At 33.4% G+C, this 27,884-nt stretch overlaps 1 protein-coding gene across 4 annotated transcripts in view; it reads right to left on the reverse strand.

Annotated features, from left to right (window-relative positions):
• Nucleotides 1-27,884, reverse strand: part of LOC145266913 (inositol polyphosphate-5-phosphatase A-like) — a 729,402-nt gene that overhangs the window by 323,851 nt on the left and 377,667 nt on the right. For all 4 annotated transcript variants that reach the window (XM_080122706.1, XM_080122705.1, XM_080122704.1 and 1 more), the window contains 2 exons: nt 24,419-24,519; nt 9,957-10,044 (listed from right to left, as the gene is read on the reverse strand). In XM_080122706.1, the coding sequence (XP_079978832.1) occupies nt 9,957-10,044; nt 24,419-24,519 (189 nt within the window). The remainder of the gene's footprint in view (nt 1-9,956; nt 10,045-24,418; nt 24,520-27,884) is intronic.

A 27,884-nucleotide genomic window follows, 5' to 3' on the forward strand; every position in this document is an offset into this window, starting at 1 on the left:
TAAAAAGTATTATTTTTAAATCGATGCCATTTTTTGAATACTGCATAATTAGAAAATATGTTTAGAAATCGAACGCGAATAATTTTTTCGACAGAAGTCCAATAACGCAGTAATCTCTTCACACTTCATCGATAAAAACCGTAGCTTTACTCATTTCTTTTGTCAGAACAAAAATATAATTTCTAAACCAAGTAACCGAAACAATTATAATTTTAAGAGTTAATTAAATTTCTCTGTGCACGGAGAAATTCAATAAAATAATTTAAATATTAATTTTTGCGGGCTACAAATTATGATATTGAAAATTAATATTAAAGAAAATTCTGTCAATGAAATATATATATCAAACCGGAAGTTAATAGTTTCAGGTGTTGTCTGCTTGAAATATGTTTTTTTTTCTGGGTATCCTTTCTATATATTACTTTTCCATATCATTTCAAACCAAATGTAAGATTTTTACTGTTATATTTAACTTGAATGATGATTGAACAAAAGATCTAAAAAGATATCATATATATTTGTTCTACATATTTTTTTTTTCCCTATATTTTTAATGTTTTAAGGGTCGATCCTTGGATCTTTATTATTTCTGATATTCATAAATCACCTCCCTGATAAAGTAGACTCTGAGATGGGTATATTTGCTGATGACACCACGCTCTATAACAGGCACGAGGGGAAAATATCCAAGGCAATGGCGGAAACCCTAGAGGAAACCTCATCCATAGTGGAATTGGATAAAAAATGGATGGTAATGTTTAACGCTGCAAAGACTAAGCTCGTTTCCTTTAATAATTACAAGAAACCTCCCTGATAAAGTAGACTCTGAGATGGGTATATTTGCTGATGACACCATGATCTATAACAGACATAAGGGGAAAACGAATGAACCCATATCCCTAGAGGAAACCTTGTCCATAGTGAAATTGGATCAAAAATGGATGGTAATGTCCAATGCTACCAAGACTTAGCTAGTTTCCTTTAATAATTACAAGAAACCTTCTAAACCACGAACAGCTATGGCTAAAGATACATTACCTGAAAGTACATCATTCAAACTCCTTGGTTTAATGTTCACAGGGAACAAGAGTTGGCGCAGATACAGCGAGGGCATTGCCAAGGCTGCTGCAAAGAAAGTGGGCTCTCTCTCTCTACCATGTTCGAAAGTTACTTACGCTTGAAAGTATCTCCTGTATCTCTACAAGGCGAATGCCTGTGTATGGAGTATTGCTGTCACATTTGGGCTGGTGCATCTGCTGCTGGTCTCTCACTCCTGGACAGGGTTCATCAAAAGAGAGTGGCCAATCTAATAGGTCCTAAACTGTCATCTAAGTTTCAACCTCTGTCCCATCGACGAAATGTTGCATCCCTCTGCCTGTTTTACAAGTATTTTAATGTTGGAAGCTCTAACAAACAAGCCCTCGCACCCTCTTGTTGTAATTTGCCCCGACAAAACCAATAAGCAGCAAAGTTCCACCCCTACACAGTAGAGATCCCTAGCCTTCTCATCTAATAGTTTCTTCCCAAGAACTTCTAGACTTTAGAACTTCCTTTTGGGTTCCTGCTTTCCCAACTGTACTGACATGCAGAAGTTCAAGTGTAATGTGAACAGACATCTTGCTGCTCAACTCCCTACATAGTATCCTTGCAACTTTTATCTCTGATTGTACTTATTTACAATGTCTCCCCACGGGACAGAATTAGACACCAGGATCGTTGTTTAACGTGGAGAAAAGGTACAAAAATAAAAAATTTGTCTCAGTCGTGAAGGACTGCTCCTCCACCGAAAGAGAACAAGAAATGGAAGTGCAGTATTTGAAGAACAGATACTACACTTTGATCTTGACCAAAAGGCTAAGCATGTCCCTGATTGTAGCCCTCTACATCAAAGTGGCACTGTGCCTTGTTTTGGGGTGAAAATGTAATTAAGAAAAAAAACCCTGTGTTTTGTATATCTACGATGCCATTGTTAATTTCTCATGTTTTAGTTATTTTGTGACATTCAAATCAAATTTCGTCTGTTTTATTCAGTGTGAAATAAAGAATGTTTATATATTGAATAACCCCGATTATTTTTCTTTAATAAAGAATAAAATTACGATGAATTAATTTCATTTTATTAGTTTTTACTTGTATTTTCTTGTTATGGGTATCGAAAATTAATATTACTACTCGATTTTTAAAATAAAATATCAACATATTATTTTAAACGATAAATTTACATAAATTTTCTATTTGCTCTTTTTTTTTTTACATAGAAGTCACCACTTATCAAGGACCAGAGGTCACTCGAGGATAAGGATTGATGAGTGTACAGTAGTCAATGGGACAATATCATAGTAACCGTTAGTACTGGAAATTTGGTAAATGCAATTACTTAAGAGGACGGCTCAGCAAGAACTGCTCCGTCTGCCTGCTTCCCTCCTGACTACAACTTGGATGTCTTCAAGTCTAATGTTAACAAATTCCTAATGAACCGGCCCCCTTAAGTAAACACTTCATCAAATCTCCTAACGTAATGTACTTGCAATAACCCTTATCCCTGAGTGGCTTCCGGGCCTTGATAAGTGGTGATCTCTGTGTAAAAAAAAAAAAAAAAAAAAAAAAAAAAAAAAAAAAAAAACTTATTTACATTGGACTTGAAGACGGCCATATTGTATATGTTATTTAATTATGGAATCCTTAAAATAGACCATATTTATTCAGCTGGAAAGCAGGAAAAACGGAAGACAATTCCACATTCGTGCAGTTCTAAAAAAGAAGCTTTGTTCATGGAATCTACGTTTAGGTTTAGGCACAGATAAAGAGTGGGGGAAATTATTAATAGTGGTTTCAGCTAGACGAGTGTTTTCATGAAAGTTTGGTGATGGGGAGGGGCATAGATCGAAGCTCAGATGAGCACTTTATAATGATTAAGCAGAGGTTGCATGGAAGAGATTATATGTTGATATATACATATTTTATTTACAAAGTCTATTTTAAACTCTGTCAAGGCAGGATAAGCTGCTTCTAGCAGCTCCTGCCCAGATGTGGCAACAGTACTCTATCCTTGGACGCACCTGGCTTTTATATCAATAATGGGATATCTACTGGAGCAGTAGAATGATTCCACCATTTTTCCAGCAAGCTTAGCAATGGATTTGATATACATGTTCCATTTTAGATCAGGAGTAAAGGTCAGACCCAGAAGCTTGTCAAAACATGGAACCTCCCCAAGACGAGAGCCATTCATTTCAATTGATGCCAGACGGGGATCAGAGTATTGATGATGCATTAAAATTAACCAGCCACCTCTATCCCCATTGTACCACATGACCAAGATCAGAGGAGAGAGAATCAGAGAGAACTTAGTCATTTATGGCCTTTGAAGTGTTGCCATAGATGGTAGTTCGTCAGCACAAATGTCTATGAATGATCTTAGGATGTGATTTGGGAGATCATTGATGTAGATCAGAAAGAGAGTTGGGCCCAGGATGGACCCCTGAGGAACTCCAGCAATAATACTGTGAGCTTCTGATTTCTGCCCATCAACTACTACTCTTATGAATCTGTCAGATACAAATGATTTAATAATTGAGAAGACATTTCCAGCTATACCGTAGCTGGAGATGTTGTGGAGTAGATCTTTATGCCATACTCTATTAAAGGCCTTTGATATGTCAAGAGCAATTGCCTTAGAAAGGAAGCCTCTGTCAAAAGATTCACTAATCCTATGCAATATAACCATTAGCATATTTGCTGTTGATCTAGCAGAATGGAAACCATATTGCATGTCACTAAGGAGGTTATTTTTGCCGAGGTGGTTGACTACTTCTCTATTTAATACAGATTACAGCAACTTACTCAACACACAGGAGACTTATTGGTCTGTACTGAGAGGAAGATGACCGATCATCTGAATTTTTAAATAGGAGGCATATTGATGAGGTTTTTCGGGGTGTTGGGAAGCAATTCTCCTTAAGACCATGCTTAAACAGCTTCGTAAGTATGGGAACTAGTTTTGATTGAAGCTTTTTCAGCACTATAATTGGAATGCCATTAGGGCCAGTTGCTTTACTGGAATCAAGGTTCTTGATTAGTTTGGCAACATCATACAGGAGGAAATACGGGATCGCATAGGGTAGAATTAGCTGCAAAGTTCTTGGCAAAGAGTTTGGCTTTGCTCAATGCTGACGAGATTACTTCAGATGCATTGATGATGGTTGGAATAGAGCACACACTTATGTTCAGAACCCTGTTTGCTATTTGCCAAAACTGGTGGAAACCAAGCTGCTGCTCAGCTACTTTGGATTTGACAGACTGAGCATACATCTCTCTTGCGTTCTTTATTACTTTTTAACAGTGGTTGCTGACAGTCCTGAAAGCGGCTTTAATCTCAGTATATCTGTTACGTTGGAAGCAATGGAAAAAGGGAATTCAGTGTGTAATGGCAGCAGCACATTCTGGAGAGAACCACGGCTGGCTGTTAGGTTTTTGCTGAAATTTTTTTTAAGCCTATGAAATGGTCTATTTTTTTTTAAAGCGTATGAAGCGGTCTATACCTATGATTAACCATTTAAAAATATAAAATACGTTATTCATCCGTGTGTATGTACTGTAAAAGTAACCCCTCAGACTTAATTTGGCGATAACGGGAAAAAAAAAAAAAAAAAATTCATAGTATAACTAAAAACGATAAATGAATTTGCTGTAGTTAAGGGAGAGAATTCTGCTCACACCACTATATGAATTATCTCCCATTTTAACTATTTTATTTATTTATTTCCATTTAGTTCCATTTAGTACATTTGGAGGAGGTATTTAACCACTTCGTACTGCAGCAAGAGGTGAAATAAATTTAATGTGTGTAAAATTGATTAATTCCTTCAAAATAGAATTAGTTCCACACATAGAAGGCACTCTGCATGTGGACTAAATACGGGCTAAATACTAAATTCCAATGATGAAGGGAGATAACTCGCAATCGTCGATTGCAAATGACTACAACATATCGGATGTTCCTATTTACAATGCCTCCCCACGGGACAGAGTTAGACACCAGGGTCGTTTTTTAATGTGGAGAAAATGTTTAACAATTAATGAAATGTTTTTAAATTCAAGATGATTATTATTATTATTATTATTATTATTATTATTATTATTATTATTATTATTATTATCGCTCCCTTTCGAAATGGGTGACTGCTGTTGTGTGTGTGCTGGTGTATTTGATTAGTACGAAATTTCTACTCTGGAAATTGTTAGATGACGTATAAAGTTGGGGGGGAAAATGACTTTTTTTTTCTTTTAGGTATGTGTAAATGAAAATATCCGATTGTCAAAATATATCGATTTTGTTTAAATCTCTCCCACTGCAAGAATTTAAACACCAGGGTCGGAAAGTGGGATTGAGAAGTCAGCACCCACACGAGAGGTGCACTCTGATTTGCAAAAAGTGCCTCGGCAGCCCTATCAAACTCAAACTATTAAAATAAACTAACCTTTTCTTAAAAGAGGGAAGGTGAGATCTGGGAGGGTGAACCTAACCTCCTAGAACTGCACAAAACTTAACTCCCACTGCAAAATTAACAGGAACCAGATCATTACAGGAATGGTCTAATCTCTTGTTGACTTTGAAGAAACATTTTAGGCAAATATGCAGTTCAGGTTGTCTTTGCATGACTAAAAAGAATAGCTTGTAAAATTACACCATTTTGACGTCACGTAAATAAATGTATATGATTGATTCATTTGTTTCATTTTTTGTTTTCACTAAAAAACAAACAATATATTATTTGATTTCTACATCACATTCTACATAAACATTAAACAATGAATATTTAAAAACTGTTTTATTTCTTTGCATTTAATTATTTAATAAAAAAACTAGATTATTTAATAAAAAAACTAGATAATTTACACAATATTGCTATTTCATTTTAAGGGTTAAAAATAAAAACAAATAAAATGTAAAAAAATCTTTTACAATAATTAACAGAAAAGAAGGTGAAAAAATGTTTGTTTACAGATGGCAGGTTTGTGTGATGATTCAGGTCTACCGGTGTCGATTGAAAGCTGTTCCTTTTGTTTCTTCCGATTTAAACCCTAATTGAAACAATTTTTTTTTCTAAATTTTATTTTTTGTTGCAATTTGATAAAATAAATTTTTAAAAAGTCCTCATTTAACTTAAACAAAAAATTCTGAGTTATCTCCCTTAGATCATAAACATCAACAGAAATGTCAAAATCTGACGAGGTTAAGAACCATCAGGATTCCTTAGGGGGCGCACCTAAGTCGACCGGCAATAAACAAATCCTTCTTTTCAAAAGAGGAGGTTATGCCTGGGAGTATGGATACCTAGGATCGAACAGGTCATTATATCGACGCAAACATTTCAAGTGTTTATGGGATGCAAAAAAGCAAATAAGTCAGTCTAACTTACCCCGTTACCTGAAATGAATTTGGAAAGAAATCTTTCATTCCTATGAAATAAAACGTCAATGTTGGGTGATTTTTTTCCTTTAGCTTGTCAGAAATGGTAATAAAAATTTAAATATGAAAAATTAAATCGCTGACATAATTCTATGATTTTATATGAATAGTTCAGCAATATCATAAAACTAATAATATTCGGTTTAATGTTGGCTTTACATGCTAATGTGTGGTGGATGGGTTTTAGAAATTGACATAAAAAGTAACCTATCTCTGTCTTTATTTATCCCTCTTTTATTCAACTCAATGACCAATTTGCTTTGGAAGTCATTTCTTTAATTGATGCCATATTTTTATGGGCAGATGTCTTTCCTGATACTATTTCAGTGAGGTAAGCATTTTTATCGAAACAGTTCTGGGCTATCAAAAAAATAATAAAAAGAGTAAATTTCTTTGGTCTCTAATCAAACATGTTTCAATAAAAAAATTCATGGACCGGACTTTCTACCCTGATGAGGCTATGTATTAGCGAAATATCGGACTTACAAAAAAAATCAGTAAATAAAAATGATTTTATTATTATATTCGACACTTCAAAGTTTTCAAATTTCCCAGTTAAATTTTACTTTAAAAATAAGTGTCATCAAAAAGTGTGTGACCATCTTTTAGTTTATATATATGTGTGTGTGTGTGTGTGTGTTTTGATTTATGTGATAATGCGATTTCTTTTTTTTTTTTTAAAGTTAAAAAGTTCTGACTTTTCTGAAGAGTCAGTGCAAGAAATATTCAAAATTAACATAATTTTATGATTGTTTCTACGCTACGAAACAGGGGCTGTCAAAAGTGGCCTTTTTGGCATGTTGAGAGAAATAAATGGTAAGATAACATCTTGGAATTTGGAATAAAGCTGTTTTGTCATTTATTAGTATATGTTCTGTAATTAAAATTAACATATATCGAGCTTCATAAATAAAAGGATTCATATAAATAAACGGTGAAATATAATTGCAGAAACATAGTTTTCCCCAAAAACATATATATATATATATATATATATATATATATATATATATATATATATGATTGTTGAGCTGGATTAAATCCGACGATATGAAATAAAATGGAGGTAGAAGGACCTGGATACTCAACGTTTCGCCCGATTTATGCAGGCTTCTTCAAGACCATCAATGACCGTCCTTCTTGAAGAAGCCCGCATAAATCGGGCGAAACGTTGAGTATCCAGGTCCTTCTACCTCCATTTTATTTCATATATATATATATATATATATATATATGTGTGTGTGTGTGTGTGTGTGTGTATTCTCTATGTTCCAAAAAAGATATTTAATCTTTAAAATATATTTTCTGTGTATGTGGTAAATAGCAAAATTATATTAAACTAAAATTAATATTTTGTTAATGACTTTTCCTCTGAGGTGATGAGCCTACGTCGGAAATCCATGGATTAAGGAAATTAATATAAATATTGTATTCTTTGTCCAAACAATGACTTTTTGTTTTAAAAATCATATTTTTTCTGAATGAAATTTGAATATAAAAACTTTAAATTATAATATATATATATATATATATATATATATATATATTATGTACTGATCATCATATAATGATTAGATCACGCTGACTGACGTAAAAAACATTTAAAAATAAAATGTTTAAATTTCAACGTTATTTCACACGGTTCATGGTAGCCGAATGGATACAGTCTTTGCTAATCAAGCCAGAGATGGCTTCTGTTGTTAATTTGAATCTATTAACTGGTGTTGTGACACTGTGCACTGAAGATTCCCAAAACGATGAAACACTAGTGTCTGTAGGTATTTCTTTATTATAGTAAATAATTATAACAGCCTCTTTAGGAAACTCGTTTCTGATCATTGAGCACTTTCACTTGAATTAAGTCGGTCAATTTAGCTCTTTTTTTTTTTTTTTTTTTTTTTTACAAAGGCATCACCACATTATCAAGGCCCAGAGGCCACTCAAGGATAAGGGTAAAGCTCTTATGCATAGATCATCATATAATGATTAGATCACTCTGACTGACGTAATGAACATTTAAAAATAAAAAATGTTTAAATTTCACCATTATTTCCCACAGTTAACGGTAACCAAATGGATACGGTCCTCACTAATGAGGCCAGAGATGGCTTCTGTCGCTAGGTTTGAATATATATATATATATATATATATATATATATATATTTTTTACACGGTGGTCACCACTTATCAAGGCCCGGAACACTTTTTAAAGATCGTGGCAAGCTGGACTAATGACTATCGTACTTGACTCACTATCTTTAGGTTTTGGTTTCGATCTCAGCTCGAGTATTTTTTTTTTAACTTACAAGAAGTGAACTGTTTAGAAAAAAACATAATACTCACATCCACATGTCTCTTTCCATTTTTTTTTTTTTTTTTTTTACTTAATTTTTTTTAAAGGAATTTAATGTTATGTTTAATACCTACAGTATTTCTGTTTATAATAAATAAGAACTCTGCATTAATTAAAATATAATATTTATGTATATTTTACGACCGGGCAACCCCAGGCGGCCTGCTAGCATGATGATAATTTATTTATTCAAGTTTCATTTTATTAAATTTTTAGGGTGGAGCAACTTGGATCATTTTGACAGTTCTTTGGCACAACAATTAATGTAGACAATCCCTAAAAAATTAATTTCTACAGTTTTGCTTGAAAGGGAAATATGGTTTCATGTCTCTTATGAAATAGATAATCTCTTCTCTATTCTCTATCTATCTATCTATCTTCTTCTTCTATCTTCTCTTCTCTTCTCCATATAAATAAAATGAACTCATTTTTTCCCGTCGGATTTTGACATTAATAGGATTAAAAATCAAGATATTTCATGCAAATATAATATGCACAAACGGCAGAACAATATCTGAGGTGTGTTATAGGCTTATTATTTCTCAAATTCCTCGATAATCTTAGATTTCTATACTTTTTCTGCTGAGAAGTCACGGCCAAAATCGGTTAAGATCAATGGAAGTGGTAAAATATTTTCTCTCTAATAAATTCCTCCTCCCCCTGCCACCACTTAACACCGTTTGGGGATCGTTCCCAAGGAACAGTTGAGAAAAGAACACCGGTTTGGCTTCGTAGTTCTTTCATGTGAAGTTATTTAAAATCACTAAACTAAGCTGCAGTGCTCTGTGGCGTAGTGGTTAGCGTGCTGGACAATTCACATTATATTTTCACGTTCGCGCCGACCTACCGTAGTCGTTTTTTTTTGTTTGTTTTTTTCCTAAACAACTGGAATGGACTTTTCTTGGTGGCCGAACTGTTAACGTTGCAGATGTTTTTTTTTTTTTTTTTTCACACTTTATTTTCCTACTTTTACTCATGACTCCGGGTTTGATCCTTCCTACTTACCTACCATAACATTTTTTAAAACTCCCCCCCCCCCGTCCCGGAAACAAACACTCGGGCAACGCCAGGTACCCCCGCTAATAATGAAATAAAATAAACACAAACAAACTTGGGACAAAATGATCTTACTGTAAATTTATCGGCAGCGGTAAAATCTTCGTCCAGAAACACTCTGACCCGGTCATAATTTTGGAGCTCTTCACAGCCAAGGAGAGTTCTGCAAGGAAAATAAAATAAACATCTATAAAAATTGGTATTAAACCTCTTGGAAGGATCATTAGGAATTTAAAAACCGAATAAACAGATAAAATTGTTTTTAGAACATGTTGTATTAAAAGAAGGAAGAAAAACATAATCCGATTTCTTTCTATCCTTTTTTTTTGGGGGGGAGGGGCTCTCCGAAGATGAACCTGCTACGTATCGTCCAAAATTAATAAGAAATGTTTCAACTTTAAAAAAAAAAAAAAAAAAAAAAAAAAAAAAAGAAATTGAATCATATTCTTCTTCCTTCTTTTAAAGAAACATTTTTGCATACGCCTGTGGAATTGTCTTCCGTTTTCCTGCTTTCCGGCTGACTACAATATGGTTGTCTTCAAGTCTAACGTAAATAAGTTCTTGATGAGCCGTTCCATATAAGTTACCAAATTTACCGAATCTTCATTACTAATGATTATTATATTGTCCAATTTCTACTGTACACTCTTTAACCCTTATCCTTGAGTGGCCTCTTGGCCTTGATAATGTGGTGTTACCTGTGTAAAAAAAAAAAAAAAACACATTTCTAAAAACAGTTTTATCTGTCAATTCAAAGTTTTAAAAAAAAAACATGTTTTGCTGTTTTTTTCCTGTGAATTTAAGGCATTCATTTTTTTTAATATCAAATTCAGAATTTTAGAGATGAGGGTTGATAATTTGTATTATTTTGGACTACTATTCTCACAACACTTCAGCTGATGTAGCCCTTGACCATTTTTAGGTGAAATTTTTTACAAACTTGGAAATTTTTATGTTAAACTCAGTTATCTATACAAGCGTTCAAATTGAACCTTTTTGTTTCATCAATCATGCAATAAACATTATGGAACTCGTACGAACATTAAGAAAAACTAGACTTTTGGACCCATTAAAAACGAACAAAAGTTATATCGAAAAGTTTCAAGAGTGCAAAAAAGCTATGAAATCCGAATTGAAAGCTTTATTTGAAAATAATACACATGTAATGGTGGCGAAACCAAAGGATAAAAATATGATTTCTTCTCACTGGGTTTTCTAAAAAAAAAAAATCACAGTCTCTGGCAGTGAAACTTTTAAAGCAAGATTTGTTGCAAAAGGTTTTTCACAAATTTCTGGAGTTGAATATTTTGCCACATTTTCAGCAACAAATTTAACGACAATCAGAATTTTATTGTAATTTGCCGTTCAATACAATTTAAAAATACATCAAATGGATGTCAAAAATGCTTATTTATATGCTCCGACTGACTTTGAGATTTATATTTACCCTCCAGAGGAATTTAAAATGAAAAATAAAAACTTTGTATGGAAACTAACTAAATCGCTGTACAGTCTAAAACAAAGTGCTGAAAATTGGAATTTAACACTCCATAATTATTTAATAGAACAAGAATTCAAGTAATGTCCCATAGACGCGTGCATGTATACCAAAAATATCGGTAATAAATTGTTGATTTTGGTTTTTTGGGTTGACGATATATTACTCATCTCAAATTGTGACAACACTTAACAGGTTATGGGTCCAGTAAATAATGACTGCTTTACGTCAAATTAATGGTTGAATATCATTAAATTTGTGCTCATTTTTGCATTTAATATTAATCCTTATTAATCCCTAAGTGTGAATCAAACGGTATCCGTAATACTTAGTTCACTGCACCTTATTATAACAAAGGTCCATACAAAATTTCAACCAGATCGTTTAATAGTTCCTGAGAAAGCTTCCAGAGTAAATGTGGTGTTGTGATGACTAATCTCTATTCATCCTAACTGTTAATTGAAGGGATACCATAATACTTAGTCCACTGCACCTTATAATAAAGGTTCATACAAAATTTAATCTATATTATTTTATTATGGGAATCCTTTGAGATGAGTCATTTGTATATTTATTCATTTGTGAACTGTTATTCTCATCTTCATATTATGTTTTTCATGACGTGTACGCCAGAGGATGAGTTGATCAAAACGTTGTGAAAAAACTACTGTGAAGATGAGGATAACAGTTCGCAAATAAAAAAAAAAAAAAATTCATCTAAATCAGTTGTTTCTGAGAAAAAGCGGAACAGACGAACAGAGACAGACAAGGGGAAATATAATATGGATACCCGTCCCAGGATAGGTAAAATTAATTTTCCCTGCTGTTGTTGTGGTTATTGTGGTTGTTGTTGTTGTTGTTGTTGTTGTTGATGGTGGTGGTGGTGGAGAAGGAAAGTTTTTTGTTTTGACCGTAGATAGATGAGTTTCAGCTGTTAATGTTTTTTTTTTCTAGGGGGACGGGTCCAGGCCTTAGAGCTCAGTCGAGTAACTACCATAAACAAAATGATAGTGTAGATAAGCTAGTAACATCTCTTCCGCATGGAAAAGGCTGTAGGGACAAGAAGAGATAATCCCCCACCAGATTTGAAAGTGGACTTTGTCACAATAAGGAAACAGTGTTACAAGTATCACATCCCCAGACATGACAACAGCACGCCATCTTAGGACAAATCTGGCTCTTATGTAATGAAAGAGTGTCTATAGTTTTTTTTTTTTTTTGTGACCATACGATATATTTGGGGAATGAATTCCTATTTCAGTCATGTAAATTCTTTGGAATTAAGAACAAAACGCATACACAAGTCAAATTATTTCGTCTTTCTTTCTTTCCTCCAACGTTGGAATTTTCATTTATTTACCTAAGCAGCAGCAGCAGCAGCTGTCATTTTCTTTTTCCTTTCTCAACAGACGATAAACTCACATGCAAACAAGGCAATGTCCAAAAACGAAAAACTCTCCTGTTGAACAAAACATCTGTTTTTTTTTTTTATGCTGCCATTTTGGATAACCAACAGTGCCTAAATGTGCATACTTGCATTATTCTTGTATCGGAACGGCTCCAGGTTTGAGTGCCAGTGCTTCCCTGCAGTGAGTACATGCCAACCGTGGGTGCTTATTACTATGCCTCTTCACACCGTTGCCATATGTAAATAGAAGACTGCATCAGGAATATTTTATGAAGCATTAGAACAATCTAACCATTTTTCCAGCAAAATTAGTAACAGATTTGATGTAAGTTTTTTCACTCCATGTCTGGTCTCTTTGGAGGTTGTTTTATTTTTAATACGTGGCGTTCCAGAAAAATAGATAACATGACTCCAATCGTAATAATGTATTACTGTTTTAAATTACGATAACACAATGACGGAGAAAGTGGAAACACTTGGTTGATTTAGCCACATGATCGCCTATATAGAAATCATGACACGCAAGTTCATTTCCTCTTTTCCTCTTTTCTGTTTAATCGCCATAGCGAGTTCATAGACTAGCAACATGGATGATTTATGGATTATGCAACACAAGAATGATAGAACAAAAACGGGAAAGAAAGCAAAATTACAATAACACGCAACAACAGTCTGTCTGTGTATTACGGATACCGTTTGATTCACACTTAGGGATTAATAAGGATTAATATTTAATGCAAAAATGAGCACAAATTTAATGATATTCAACCATTAATTTGACGTAAAGCATTCATATTTACTGGGCCTATAACCTGTTAAGTGTTGTCACAATTTGAGACGAGTAATATATCATCAACCCAAAAAACCAAAATCAACAATTTATTACCGATATCTTTGGTATACATGCACGCGTCTATGGGACATTACTTGAATTCTTGTTCTATTAAATAATTATGGAGTGTTAAATTCCAATTTTCAGCACTTTGTTTTAGACTGTACAGCGATTTAGTTAGTTTCCATAGTAGCCTACTTTTATGCAGTCAAGCAGCAAGATTTTGCATCACATTGCGAGATCATTAGTCATAAAAGTTGTAGGCGCCGCCATCTTGATTCTTTCCCTCACCAACAGGCAGCTTGATTCCACATGATATGCAGACACTTTAACAGTAATCCCATTTCTTGGTTTCCACAATTTTCCCTACAGATTCCAGGGAATATTATATGAACAACTATTGGAAGCTTCCGATCTGTATTCAATCAAACGTGGGTAACTGCATGGAAATATCCTCACCTTTAACATCATGCACAACAGCTACAAGGTTATCGGAACTTAGAATGTCTTTAAGACCCACAATAATTGTATTACTCTCATATCATTTCTCTCCATGCAACTCCTGTCCCCAACCCTCACTGGCCAGGTTTCATTTCCATACAGGAACAACACGAGCACTGATATTGTTTCTAAATTCTGAATTATTTTTATTATATGGATTCTTCGGACTACTGTTCTCGTCTAAAGAGTTATTCTCACAGTGTTTCAGTTGATATAATTGTGGAGAAAGAAGTGGCTTACCGTTAAAGCGACTGTGTGTTTGTGCCTGCAGAGCACAAATTGAGAATCAAGATGGCGCTCGCAGGCTTTTATGGGGAAAAAAATCTCGGGGGAATCTCGGAGAATCTCGTACCCTGGTTCCATAAATAACAAGGAAAGGAAAGCAGGAGGAGAGACGACTTTTAGTCACTCAAGCGAACGGACGTGTGTAAAAGAAGATGTAGAAGAAAAGAGTGTGGTGAACGAAACAAACAACGACTCGGTTGAAAGTAGAGTTGTAACGAACACAGTAATAACCAACACAACTGCAAATTATTTAAGATTTTTACTCAGTCATGACTGACAGAACGAGAACAGATTAACCCTGTTGATGAGATAAAGGGTTTTGTTTGAAATTCCATGAAGATTCCCAAGTTTGATACGAGTTTGACAAGATACACCTGTAGAAGATCAGAGGTTACGTTGATGGAAACGTTGAGAAAATAACACTCAAGATGAGAACAGTAGTTGGAATACTCCAAATATGGATCAATACTAAAATCCACTCTTTTTCCTCTGAGTAACATGACATCGTAGAGAGGTGCCAAACTCCAAATATGGATCAATACTAAAATCCACTCTTTTTCCTCTGAGTAACATGACATCATAGAGAGGTGCCAAACTCCAAATATGGATCAATACTAAAATCCACTCTTTTTCTTCTGAGTAACATGACATCATAGAGAGGTGCCAAACTCCAAATATGGATCAATACTAAAATCCACTCTTTTTTCTCTGAGTAACATGACATCATAGAGAGGTGCCAAACTCCAAATATGGATCAATACTAAAATCCACTCTTTTTCTTCTGAGTAACATGACATCATAAAGAGGTGCCAAACTCCAAATATGGATCAATACTAAAATCCACTCTTTTTCCTCTGAGTAACATGACATCATAGAGAGGTGCCAAATCGCTACGATTACCAAATCTAAACGTCCTGCATCAATTAATATAAATTGTCAACATAACATTTGTATCAAGTTTTGCCACAAACTGTATGGGAACAACCAGAGCGAAGAATGACTGCGCCAAAAGTCCATAACAGCAATGTTGTTTGTATCACTTGGATTTTTCAGACTACTGTTCTCATCTTGAGCGTCATTTTTACAACATTTCGGTTGATGTAACCTCCGACCTTCTTCAGTGGTATCTTGTTGAACTTGGGAATATTTCTGTCAAACTTGGGAAGCTAGACAGAATTTTGAATGAAACCCTTTATTTACTTCACGGTGATAGCATGCTCTCATTCCGCCAACCAGCACCCATGGGTCAATGATTGGAGTACTTTGTAAAAGTGATATTCTCTTGAAGGTTGAAGAATTCTCAGTGACCGACCGAAAACTAAAATCGCAAATTACATAGGACCCCTATCCAGTCATGGTTGATGGAATAAGAGCATGCTACCCCCATGAAGTAAATAAAAGGTTCCATTCGAAATTCTGTGCATATTCCAGAGTTCGATAGAAACATACCCAAGTTTGATAGAAACATTCCCGAGTTTGATACTTATAGACCTGAAGAAGGTCGGAGATTACACTGACCGAAACGTTGTGCAACACTCAAGATGAGAATAGTCTGAAAATCCAAGTAATTTAACGATTGAATTACAAAAAATGTGACAGACAGACAGACAAACATCTCTATTTATATAAGAAAACGCTGGAAGATAAATGATTTGTATTGGTCTAACTCTCCAGATGTACCAACAGATCATGAACTGACCAAAACAGAGATAACGATTAGGAAATAAAAAATAAGTCAATAAGAAATCTGGGTGCTCTGGAGGCCAAAGTCACGTTTGGCTTCTCGAAGAAGATGTTTGCCAATTCTACAATAAACAGGAAGTGCTTATAGATTTGAGGGAAAACATTTAAAAAAAAAATAAGCGTTCTGATAAGCGAAAATGATTGGTGCTTGAAATCTGCAGAGGAATCGGTCGGCAGATGTGACTGGTTGTTCACGGGAAGGTGGGTGTTGGCAGGCTGGTTGTTTGCAGGAAGGTGGGTGGGAGAAGGCTGATTGTTTGGGGGAGGGGAGGTGTTGGTAGAAATATGTTGCAAATAGTTTTGCTTGCATGCATTTTTTTTTATTTGTACAGCAGTAGAAGTGTGTGTGTGTGTGAGAGAGAGAGAGAGAGAGAGAGAGAGAGAGAGGGGGTTGCATGAAAAGATGGAGAGAGAGGGTTGGAATAAGAAACAGAAGAGGAGAGAAAGACTAGAAGGGGGATAAGAGAGGGGGAGAGAGAGTTGAACAGCTTAAAATAGAGACAGAAAGAGATGCAGAAAGATACAGAGTTGGAAACTAAGAAGAAGACAGAAAGAAAGTTGGAATAAGAGAAAGGGTTGAATAGAGGAAAGGGAGAGGGAGAGGCACCTGAGAGTAATTGGTAGAGTAGAATAAGAGAGAGAGTTGGAGAGAGGGACAGTTGGAGTAAGAGAGAAAGTTAAAGAGAGATAGAGAGGGTTAGAGAGAAACAGCTGAAACATTTGAAAGAGAAAGATGATTGAGGATAATTGATTATATTTTGAAACTGTGATAACATGTTAGCGTTAAGCTAAATACATTTTATCTTTATTGATATAAATCCGTCCTATAGGGAATTGATTTCTTTTATTTTAAGCTCTATTAGGTATATATTTAGTATATTGTTATAAATGGTTGGTTGGTTGGTTAGTTTATGGCATATCAACCCTTTTCAGGTTATTTAATGCCAAATGCAGTGATTTTGAAGAAAAATTTTTTAATAGAATATATATATTTTTTTTAAAGTCAGTTTCTATTAAACCCATAGTTGGGACTCTAACAGGTACTACCACTCCAGGTCAGAGTGGACCTGGGAGCAATGGAAATTAAAGAGTAGCTCCACATTCCCCAAAGCTCGTAAGCTGGGGCCTCACCATTGGATATAGTTTTAGGTCATATCCAGAACCTTGTTATATATATATATATATATATATATATATATATATATATATATATATATATATATATATATATAAGGTATATATTTAATATATTATTATTTACTAGTAGGACCTGTGGAAATTCATATGTAATAAATTGATGTTGGCATTCTGTGGATGTTCTTCAGCATAAATGGAGACACCCTATTATTGTAGCTCTTTTGTTAAAGCTGCAAAAGTATTTATCTAAGCTAGCAGGAATGCCCGGCATAGCCCGGTCATAAAATGCACTTAAATATGATATTTTAATTTATTTAATATGCAGATTTCATATATATTATTATAGAGTTAATTTTCTATCCATTCTTGCATATTATAAAGTTGTGATTTCAAAAATAAAAAATATATCCATATGCATCAGCTTGTAATCGAAACTGAAACCAAAACTTATGAAGAAAATATATATATATATATATTTATACAAAACTTGAGTCATTTCAGCTATAATCGAAACCAAAACCAAAACCGATGAAGAATTCTTGGTAAAATTATTTATAAAAAAAAAACAGATGACTTGAGTACCATCAGCTATAATCGAAACTGAAACAAACAATTATGAAGAATTCTTGGTAAAATTATTCTTTACAAGAAATAGAAGGCGATCTATAAGATAAATTTCACCTGTCTGTTTAAATGTAGGTATGTATGTTTGTATGTCTTGCAAAAACATTTGACAGAGGTGATAGACTTTAACAAGTTGGGTATCATTTTGAAGCTCGAACCTTTAGACGACAAATATTGCTACAAACAATGCTTCCTTCACCCTGAACTGGGCACTTTTCAACAGGGAGGGGTCGGTTTTTTTCACTGATATTTTCGAAAGTCCTCCCCTCTTTTCGATTGACTAGCCTTAATTTAAACATTTGCCACTTTCAGTTTGGTGATGGGCGCAACAGCAAACATCACGTTTTTTTTGTTTTTATTTCACATTCTTTTCCTCCTTTCGGTACGGGTTCGAGCCTGCCTGCCTGCCTACTACCACTTTTTATTTTATTTTTTTTTTTTTGCTCAACACACACCTCCAAACACCCGGACAACGGCGGGCACCTAGGCTAGTAACAATTGACACAAAAAATAACACATACACTATCATATTAATATATATATTAATATATATATATATATATATGAATAAAAAAGAATACGAAAAGTATAAAAGCTTATAACTTTTCTTTATTCGTTTTCAATTGGTGACGTGCAGGAATACAAAATAATATTACGAAAAAAAAATTAAAAAACTTTTTTTATAAGTACATCTTTTTCGACCGATCCTTCAGTCTTCATCAGTGTAGTGAAAGTATGAGCATGCACGGGGAAAAGGGGAATGGAAAAGGAAGGAAGGTAGAGGAGGAGGAGAAGGAGGAGGAGGAGGAGGAAAAGGAGGTATAGCCAATGAGAAGGTGCCCCGTCAGTCTTAAATATATAAGTACGCACATACACACATGCTTAAACATATAAGTACGCACATACGCACATACACACATACAAACGAAAAATTAAAAATTAAACAGTAAATAAAAACGAGAAACGCGTCTTTAACTGTCCAATCTATATATATATATATATATATATATATATTAGGTATATATTTAGTATATTAGCAACAGTTTTTTTTTACTTATTGTTTTTAATATCATGCAACTTAATATTTTTGTTTATCACCCCCCCCCTCCCAAGTTAAATTGGACTTCTTTTAGGAGTATGATAAATATTTAAATATGATTTTATTTGCATTATTTGGATTTGTCAGATTACTTTTCCTATATTTTCACAACGTTTTGGACAATGTAACCTCCGAACTTCTTTACATTTATCTTGTCAGACTCACGAATCTTTCAGCATTTTGAACAGAACCTTTTATTTAACCCACGAGGATAGCATACTCTGGCAGTTCTAGGAAAGAAACTTTGCTCATGGAACTTTCGATTAGTTCTAGATACACAGAGAGAGAGAGAAAGGGAAATTATTGACAGTGGTTGTAGGTAGAAGAGTTTTTATTGGTTATGTTTTAAACAGGAGGATCATAGAATGAATCTCAGTTGAGCACCTGCCACGAAAATAACAATAGATTAGAGAAATACGAGCAATGTCTGTGAGAAAGAGGCTGAAGGGTAGAGAAGAGATGATCCCCACTAGATTTTAAAGTCGGTTTTGTACTTAGTCAAAGTAGGAAAGGGTGCTCAGAATTCCCCACCTCCAAATGTGGCAAGAGTACTACATCTTAGTATGCACCTGACTTTTATAAAGGTAAAGGTTGCACGAGGAATGAGATACAGCAGTTGTATAATATTGGGATGGTTGTAGTACCATGTAACACATGAAAAGAGGCACTGCACTCATCTTCGGTGGGTTTTCCAGGGGCCACAATCCTATAGATGAAGCGTCGGCTAATAGTCTACTTGTGTGTGTGTGCGTGTTTGGTATCATATACATCCACTTTGTCCAATTTCACCCTAAAACTTAAACTATTTAAATAAAATGAAGTGACAGTCCAAACAAAAAAGACGATCAAACCAGACACACACATTTAAATAAAACCAATTCGCATCTTCCCTTGAGGTTTGCATTCACAAATATCCGTGGGCTTAGAACTAATCTAGATGATGGAAAATGATTTCTTCCAGCAAAATTATCGGATATCTTAGCACTAAGTGAAACTAACCTACATTCCTCCATCCCTCCTAACAACTGTAACATGGGTTATTTCCCACTTTGCACCGAGTTGAAGTTTATATTTGAAACACTCTCCCTTTGACTAGAGAATTCACATTAGAATTAAATGACCAGGTCTTCATGTGCATTAGACTAAACCTGCAACATATCATTAGCTACTTAAATTTTCTCTACCATTCTCCCAGAATTGTATGCTAATTAACCGTGTCTTTGACAGCATAGATCCAACATTCTTCCTAGATACTAACACCCAAGTGCATATGTTTGGTGATTTTAATGTCTACCACAATTGTTGGTTTCTTGAGTTACACAGACGCAACTAGCAGCAATACACAGTTTTTCTATATCTTATTTCCTGACACAAACTGTCACATTCCCAATCCAGTCCCCAGATCGTTAGAATCATCAAGCATCCCTTCTCGACCTATTTCTGACCACAATTCACGAGGATTTTGTGATAAATGCCCATAGCCCATTCGGAAATATTCATCACGTTGTGATATTGGTAGACATTACCCTAAACTCTCAAGCCCAAGTTGAAGTCATTGCACAAAATGACAAGATACTTCAAGAAAGCTGAATGGGAAGCTGAATCAGGAATCAAATTAAAGATGCCACATGGATTAGTATCTTTTCTCTGCTGAAGGATATGCAAATGAGGCTACTAAATGGCTCAAGGCAACAATTAAAGTACATGTCCCACATGGAGGTTTTATAGCAAACCCCAGTCTCTCCAATGGTTCATTTCTTTTGGGCAACTGCCATTGCTGAAAGGCAACATACATTCTGCATATTTATCCACCATAAGTCAAGTACAAACAGACAAAGTATAAAGAAACTAGAAATAATTGTACAAGTAAAATTGCAGTAGACAAAAAAAAAGGCATAATGAATCACCAGAAAACAATGATTCGCACAAATTGGGAACTCACGATTTCTCGAAAGTTTATGATAGTGTGGTAAATAATAGGCAATCAACAATTCCCTAACAATCCAACAACCATGAGGTTATTTGCACGGCAACTAAGGAGGCTGCTTGTCCGGTAGTTCGCCTCCAACTCCACTTTAAATTCAACAAACTACTTCCTCCCAAATTTCCCTTTGCAGGCAGAAACCACACTTGATGATCTGAAGAACATTCCTTCTCATATTCATGATAAAAAAAAACTAGACACGTCGAAGACGTGTGGGCCTGATCTCATTCCTGCTATATTATTGAAAAATGCTCTGCTAAGGCTGCCCCTGTTCTCTACAAACCCTACAATAAATACCTTACCGAATCTTGCTCTCTTGACTGCTGGAAAATTGCTTCTGTGGCACCAGTATTCTGGTGAAAGACATAGTCCAATCACCCCATTAGCCTTTTTCCTTTCCTCACCAAAATCTGTGATCTTAATCAATCAATCACCACCTTAAAGATACTAAACTTTTTTTCTGTAAGTACGGATTTAGCAAAGTTCGTTTTACTGCAGATATTTTAACTGTAATCTCTTAACGTATCTACCAGGGAAGACTTAGGTGATAGTTTTTGATATTTAAAGCTTTTAACAAGGTTTGGCGTGAAGATCTTCTCATGAAAATTAAATCATACAGTATTATCGGATGAACACTTAATATAATCAGATGCTTCTTAGACAAGAGAAAACTTTAGGTTGTCCTCGATAGTCGTACATCAAAACAGTATGCTATAAAGGCAGGTGTGTCATAGAGGTCAATTCTTGGACCTTTATTATTCCTGATATGCATTAATGACCTCCCTGATAAAATTGTCTCCGAGATGGGCATATTTGCTAATGACACTATGCTTTGTAACAGACACAAGGAGAAAACGAAAGAACACATATCTAAGGCAATGGCCAAAAACCAGTGGAATTAAAATGTAAATGGATGGTAACATTCATTGCTGCCAAGACTAAGCATTGAAGCTCACATTATCAAACATAGACCGAGATGGAGTGGACATGTGGTAAGGATGTTAGACAGTCTGGTGGAAAATAAAAAATCCAGTGACGGTAAAATCCAAATGTAAAACTTCAAGAAAGTTAAAAGAATTTCCATTTGTACAAGTAAAATCGAAGGTAATCCCGTAATTAGAAGAAGCTGGTCCATAATAATCCAAAAGCAGAAATCCATGGAATAATTCACAAAAATGTGTACAAGGAAAAAAGAAAAGATTCCAATAATATTAATAAAAGAAAAATAAGATATGCTTTTCACTCTACTTCCGAGACATAAATATATATATATATACATATATACATTGCTCATATATATATATATATATATATATATATATATATATATATATATATATATAAGTAAATTCTTGGTACAACAAAATGGAAGGAGAAATTTCAGAGGAAACATAATTTAATTTAAATCAAAAAGATCAAAGAAACAAAAAAAAACGGGCAGGTGGAATTGTTAAAATTTCCTTAAGGGCTTATCGTCTGACCCTCTAAGAGGAAACGTCAGAATGATAAATTAAAAGCTAAGAATCGAATGAGGAAAGAGGGAAATTGGTTTCAGTTAAATACATATACATATATATATATATATATATATATATATATATATATATGTACATATATACATATATATGTACATATATATGTATATATACATATATGTACATATATATACATATATATATACGTACATATATATACATATATATGTATATATACATATATATGTATATATACATATATATACATATATATGTATATATACATATATATACATATATATGTATATATACATATATATGTATATATACATATATATGTATATATACATATATATATACATATATATGTATATATACATATATATATACATATATATGTATATATACATATATATATACATATATATGTATATATACATATATATATACATATATATGTATATATACATATATATATACATATATATATATATACATATATATATACATATATATGTATATATACATATATATATACATATATATATATATACATATATATATACATATATATGTATATATACATATATATACATATATATATATATACATATATGTACATATATATACATATATATATATGTACATATACATATATGTACATATATATATATGTACATATATATATATGTACATATATATATGTACATATATATATATGTACATATATATATGTACATATATATATATGTACATATATATATATGTACATATATATATATGTACATATATATATATATACATATATATATATGTACATATATATATATATGTACATATATATATATACATATATATATATGTACATATATATATATATACATATATATATATGTACATATACATATATGTACATATATATATATGTACATATATATATATGTACATATATATATGTACATATATATATGTACATATATATATATGTACATATATATATATGTACATATATATATGTACATATATATATATGTACATATATATATATGTACATATATATATGTACATATATATATGTACATATATATATATATATATGTACATATATATATATATATATGTACATATGTACACACACACTGATAGAAATATATATATATAGATAGATATTAAAGAATACTAAGCCCAAGTATTTAAACTTAGTAAAGGAGATGAAAAATCTAATCTTGATTAAATAAATATTTTAAAAATGAAACAGTTGAAATCTCTATGATACAAGTGAATACTGAAGGTGAAATTTAACTCAGTCAAACAGAGCTCATCTATTATAAATAAGTAGAATAAAATACAAAATTCATGACATAATCAATATTTTCTAATTTCAACATCAAAACCTATATTTTAGAAATTTAAATTGCTAAAACATATGCGCACAATTATATTTATTGAAGGTGAAAATTTTGGAGCACAATTACAAAGTATTGATTATTTCATAAATTTTGTATTCTACTTAATTATAATGCACACACACACATACCGCATATTATATGTTTGTTTGTAAATAAACGGTTAGAGCACTGTAAAAGTGGTGGACAAATGTTGTTTAAATAGACATTTGGCGAGATAATTTACAGGCGCCACTCCCGTGGGTCGATCAGTAGAACTGCTGACTATCAACAGTTCTAGGTGTAATCCTTGGCTTGGGAGAGGTGCCAGTCTAGCGGCACTGATGAGTTGTGATACAACGAAACAGAACTATATGTCGATGACTACAAATATATATATATATATATATATATATATATATATATATATATATATATATATATTAATGTCCTTGTAATCAGAAATGTGTTCTTGGAGAATTAATTTTTATTTTCAACGACAAAATTCATGGATAAAAAAATCTAAAAAAAAGGGTAAATATTTTATGATGTTCTTCAATACGTACGTGACAAAGTTATTCACATGTTGCATGGAATCCTCGTAATTTTTCCCGCCAACTTCCTGGCAATGCATTGCCAAAAACCGAGGCTCCAGTCTGCGTAAACACTGAAAGATGAAACAATAAGTTATATTAAAAAAGTTGGAAAATACAATATTATATATATATATAGTAATAAATGGACCAGAAAAAATATACTTTTAATAATAAAATAAAAATATAGATACAAAAAACTATATGCGGTTAAGAGGCGCAAATTATAGAATAAATTATAAAGCTAATAAATAAAGATACAGTATCAAGTCAATAGGTAAGAGGGATATATATATATATGATTGTTGAGCTGGATTAAATCCGACGATATGAAATAAAATGGAGGTGAAAGGACCTGGATACTCAACGTTTCGCCCGATTTATGCGGGCTTCTTCAAGAGGGATGGTCATTGACGAGAGAGTCGGAGGATTGGGGCTATATATAATGATGGGGGAGAGCAACGTGTTTTCCTTATGTAAATTAGATATCATATATACATATATATACATTTTATGAGAGAGAAAAAATAAATTAGAGTAAATTAGTGTAGTGGATTACGTCTAAAAGTTAAAATATCGTAGAGATTAAAAAAATTGTGTTTGGAAATATAGCGGTGATAGATTAAATAAATAAAATGACACGAGATTACGAATATGTATATATATGTATATATGATATCTAATTTACATAAGGAAACACGTTGCTCTCCCCCATCATTATATATAGCCCCAATCCTCCGACTCTCTCGTCAATGACCATCCCTCTTGAAGAAGCCCGCATAAATCGGGCGAAACGTTGAGTATCCAGGTCCTTCCACCTCCATTTTATTTCATATATATATATATATATATATATACAGGGTGATCCAGAAAAACGGGACCCGTGTACACTTTATGTGATATCTGCTTTATTTATTCACCGATTGCCGCTATTTTACAGGACATGACAGAATCAACAACCGTGAGTATACCAAGACCCCAGTGGGAGCTGGGACAAAGAATACACTGTGTTAAATTTTACTACAAGACAGGCTCGTTTAAGAAAACCCAGGACAGTTTCATGCGTCAGTTCGAATGTGAAAAGGCTCCATCCAAAAGCAGAATTCAGAACTGGGTGGACCACTTTGAGAAATATGGGACTGTGGAGAACCTCAACGCTGCCAGAGAGAACAGTCCAAGCCACTCGGGGCGTCCCAAGAAGCGAACAGCCGAGCTGGTCGAAAGAGTGAGAGAGTCTCTCCAGCAGAGTCCGAAACGCTCTGTGCGTAAGCGAAGTCAGTCCCTCAGTATGTCCCGTGAGACTTGCAGGAGAGTGCTGGTGAACTATATCAGTACCCTGTATATCAAATTTCGAGTCTGTAGACTAAAATTTGACAGAGTTATTGTGTAGGGAAATGTACACAGACAGACAGACACATTCACTTTATATATATATATATATATATATATATATATATATATACAGTGATGATCATATTTATTGGCACGGTAAAATAAAAGTTAAATTTTGTCTAATAAATTCTAAAAAAGGGATTAAATTAAAGAAAATAACAAAGTATATTATGTATTTTTAACTGGCCTTTCCGATGCAGCAATCGGATTTTAGAAAAAATAAATAACAAAGGAACAACAAACATAATTGCAAAAAACCCTTGTTCAAAATTATTGGCACGGCTTTGTTTTTCTTTTAGTATCAGTATAATATCAATCAATTTCCGGTTTACGTGCTTTCTGAACTTTTTTATAGCCATATTATGCTTGTTTAACGCTAATTCAGTGAATAATTTTTTTCAGATAATTTTTAGATAGCGATTTATTTAAACTATTATAAGTGACTAAATTATAATTTTCAATCGCCATGGTTAAAACTAAGGAACACAGCGAAGACGTCAGGAAGCTTGTTGTAGCATGCCATACCAATGGGGAGGGCTATGATAAGATTTCAAAGAAGCTAAACCTTCCCAAATCCACTGTTAGAGCCATAATAAACAAGTTCAAATCGCAAGGCCACGTTATGAGTTTAGAGGGTAGAGGGAGAAAAAGGATTCTTTCCCCAAGAGATGAACGGAAAATTGTTCGACAAGTAAAACAAAACCCAAGGATCTCTGTTGGGGAGATTGTTGATGAACAGAGCACCTCTGGAGTGAATGTATCTCGACATACAGTTGGTAGAGTTTTGAAGAGAGCTGGTTTAAAAGCATGTCGTCCGAGAAAGACTCCCTTATTGAAGCCTATGCACCTGAAAGCAAGGCTAGCCTTTGCAAAACGTCATATTGATAAAGATCTTGCATTCTGGAAACGTGTTCTATGGACTGACGAAACGAAAATAGAGTTATTTGGCCATAATAAAGTGTCTTATATTTACAGAAAATCTGGCGAAGCTTTCCTGCCTAAGAACACCATACCCACAGTGAAGCACGGTGGAGGCAGTTTGATGTTTTGGGGATCCTTTGCTGCCTCTGGACCAGGGCGACTTGTTAAGGTCACAGGTAGCATAAAAAAGGAAGATTATGTTAAAATATTGGATGAAAACCTGAAAGACTCTGCTAAAGAGCTCTCACTTGGTCGTCGTTGGTGGTTCATGCAAGATAATGACCCAAAGCATTCGGCTAAACTGACTAAGAAATGGCTTGAGGACAATCATATTAATGTTTTGGAGTGGCCATCACAAAGCCCAGACCTTAATCCAATTGAAAATTTATGGAGAACATTAAAATTGAGGGTAATGCAAAGGAAGCCTAAGAATCTTATTCAATTGGAGGATTATTGTCAGGAAGAGTGGGCTAAAATTACTACTGAAGAGTGCAACAACTTGGTTGTAAACTATGAAAAGCGACTGAGGAAGGTAATCAAGGCCAAAGGCTATACAATTGATTATTAAATAAATCGTGCCAATAATTTTGAACAAGGGTTTTTTGCAATTATGTTTGTTGTTCCTTTGTTATTTATTTTTTCTAAAATCCGATTGCTGCATCGGAAAGGCCAGTTAAAAATACATAATATACTTTGTTATTTTCTTTAATTTAATCCATTTTTTAGAATTTATTAGACAAAATTTAACTTTTATTTTACCGTGCCAATAAATATGATCATCACTGTATATATATAATATATATATATATATATATATATATATATATATATATATATATATATATATATATAAATATATATATATATGTGTGTGTATATAAAAAAGTGAATGTGTCTGTCTGTGTACATTTCTCTACGCAATAACTCTGTCAATTTTTAGTTTACAGACTAGAAAGTTTATATATATATATATATGTTATTCTCTTTAAACCGATTAAGCAACATACTTACAATAATCCTGACAGACCAAAGACACTAGGGGGTGGAGAGGGGGATGGTGTCTAGTAATTAAAACTCTTGAGTTATATATATATATATATATATATATATATATATATATATATAT

This window comes from Euprymna scolopes, chromosome 42 (assembly GCF_053919585.1).
Source record: "Euprymna scolopes isolate OS-2025 chromosome 42, ASM5391958v1, whole genome shotgun sequence".
Lineage (NCBI taxonomy): Eukaryota > Metazoa > Mollusca > Cephalopoda > Sepiida > Sepiolidae > Euprymna > Euprymna scolopes.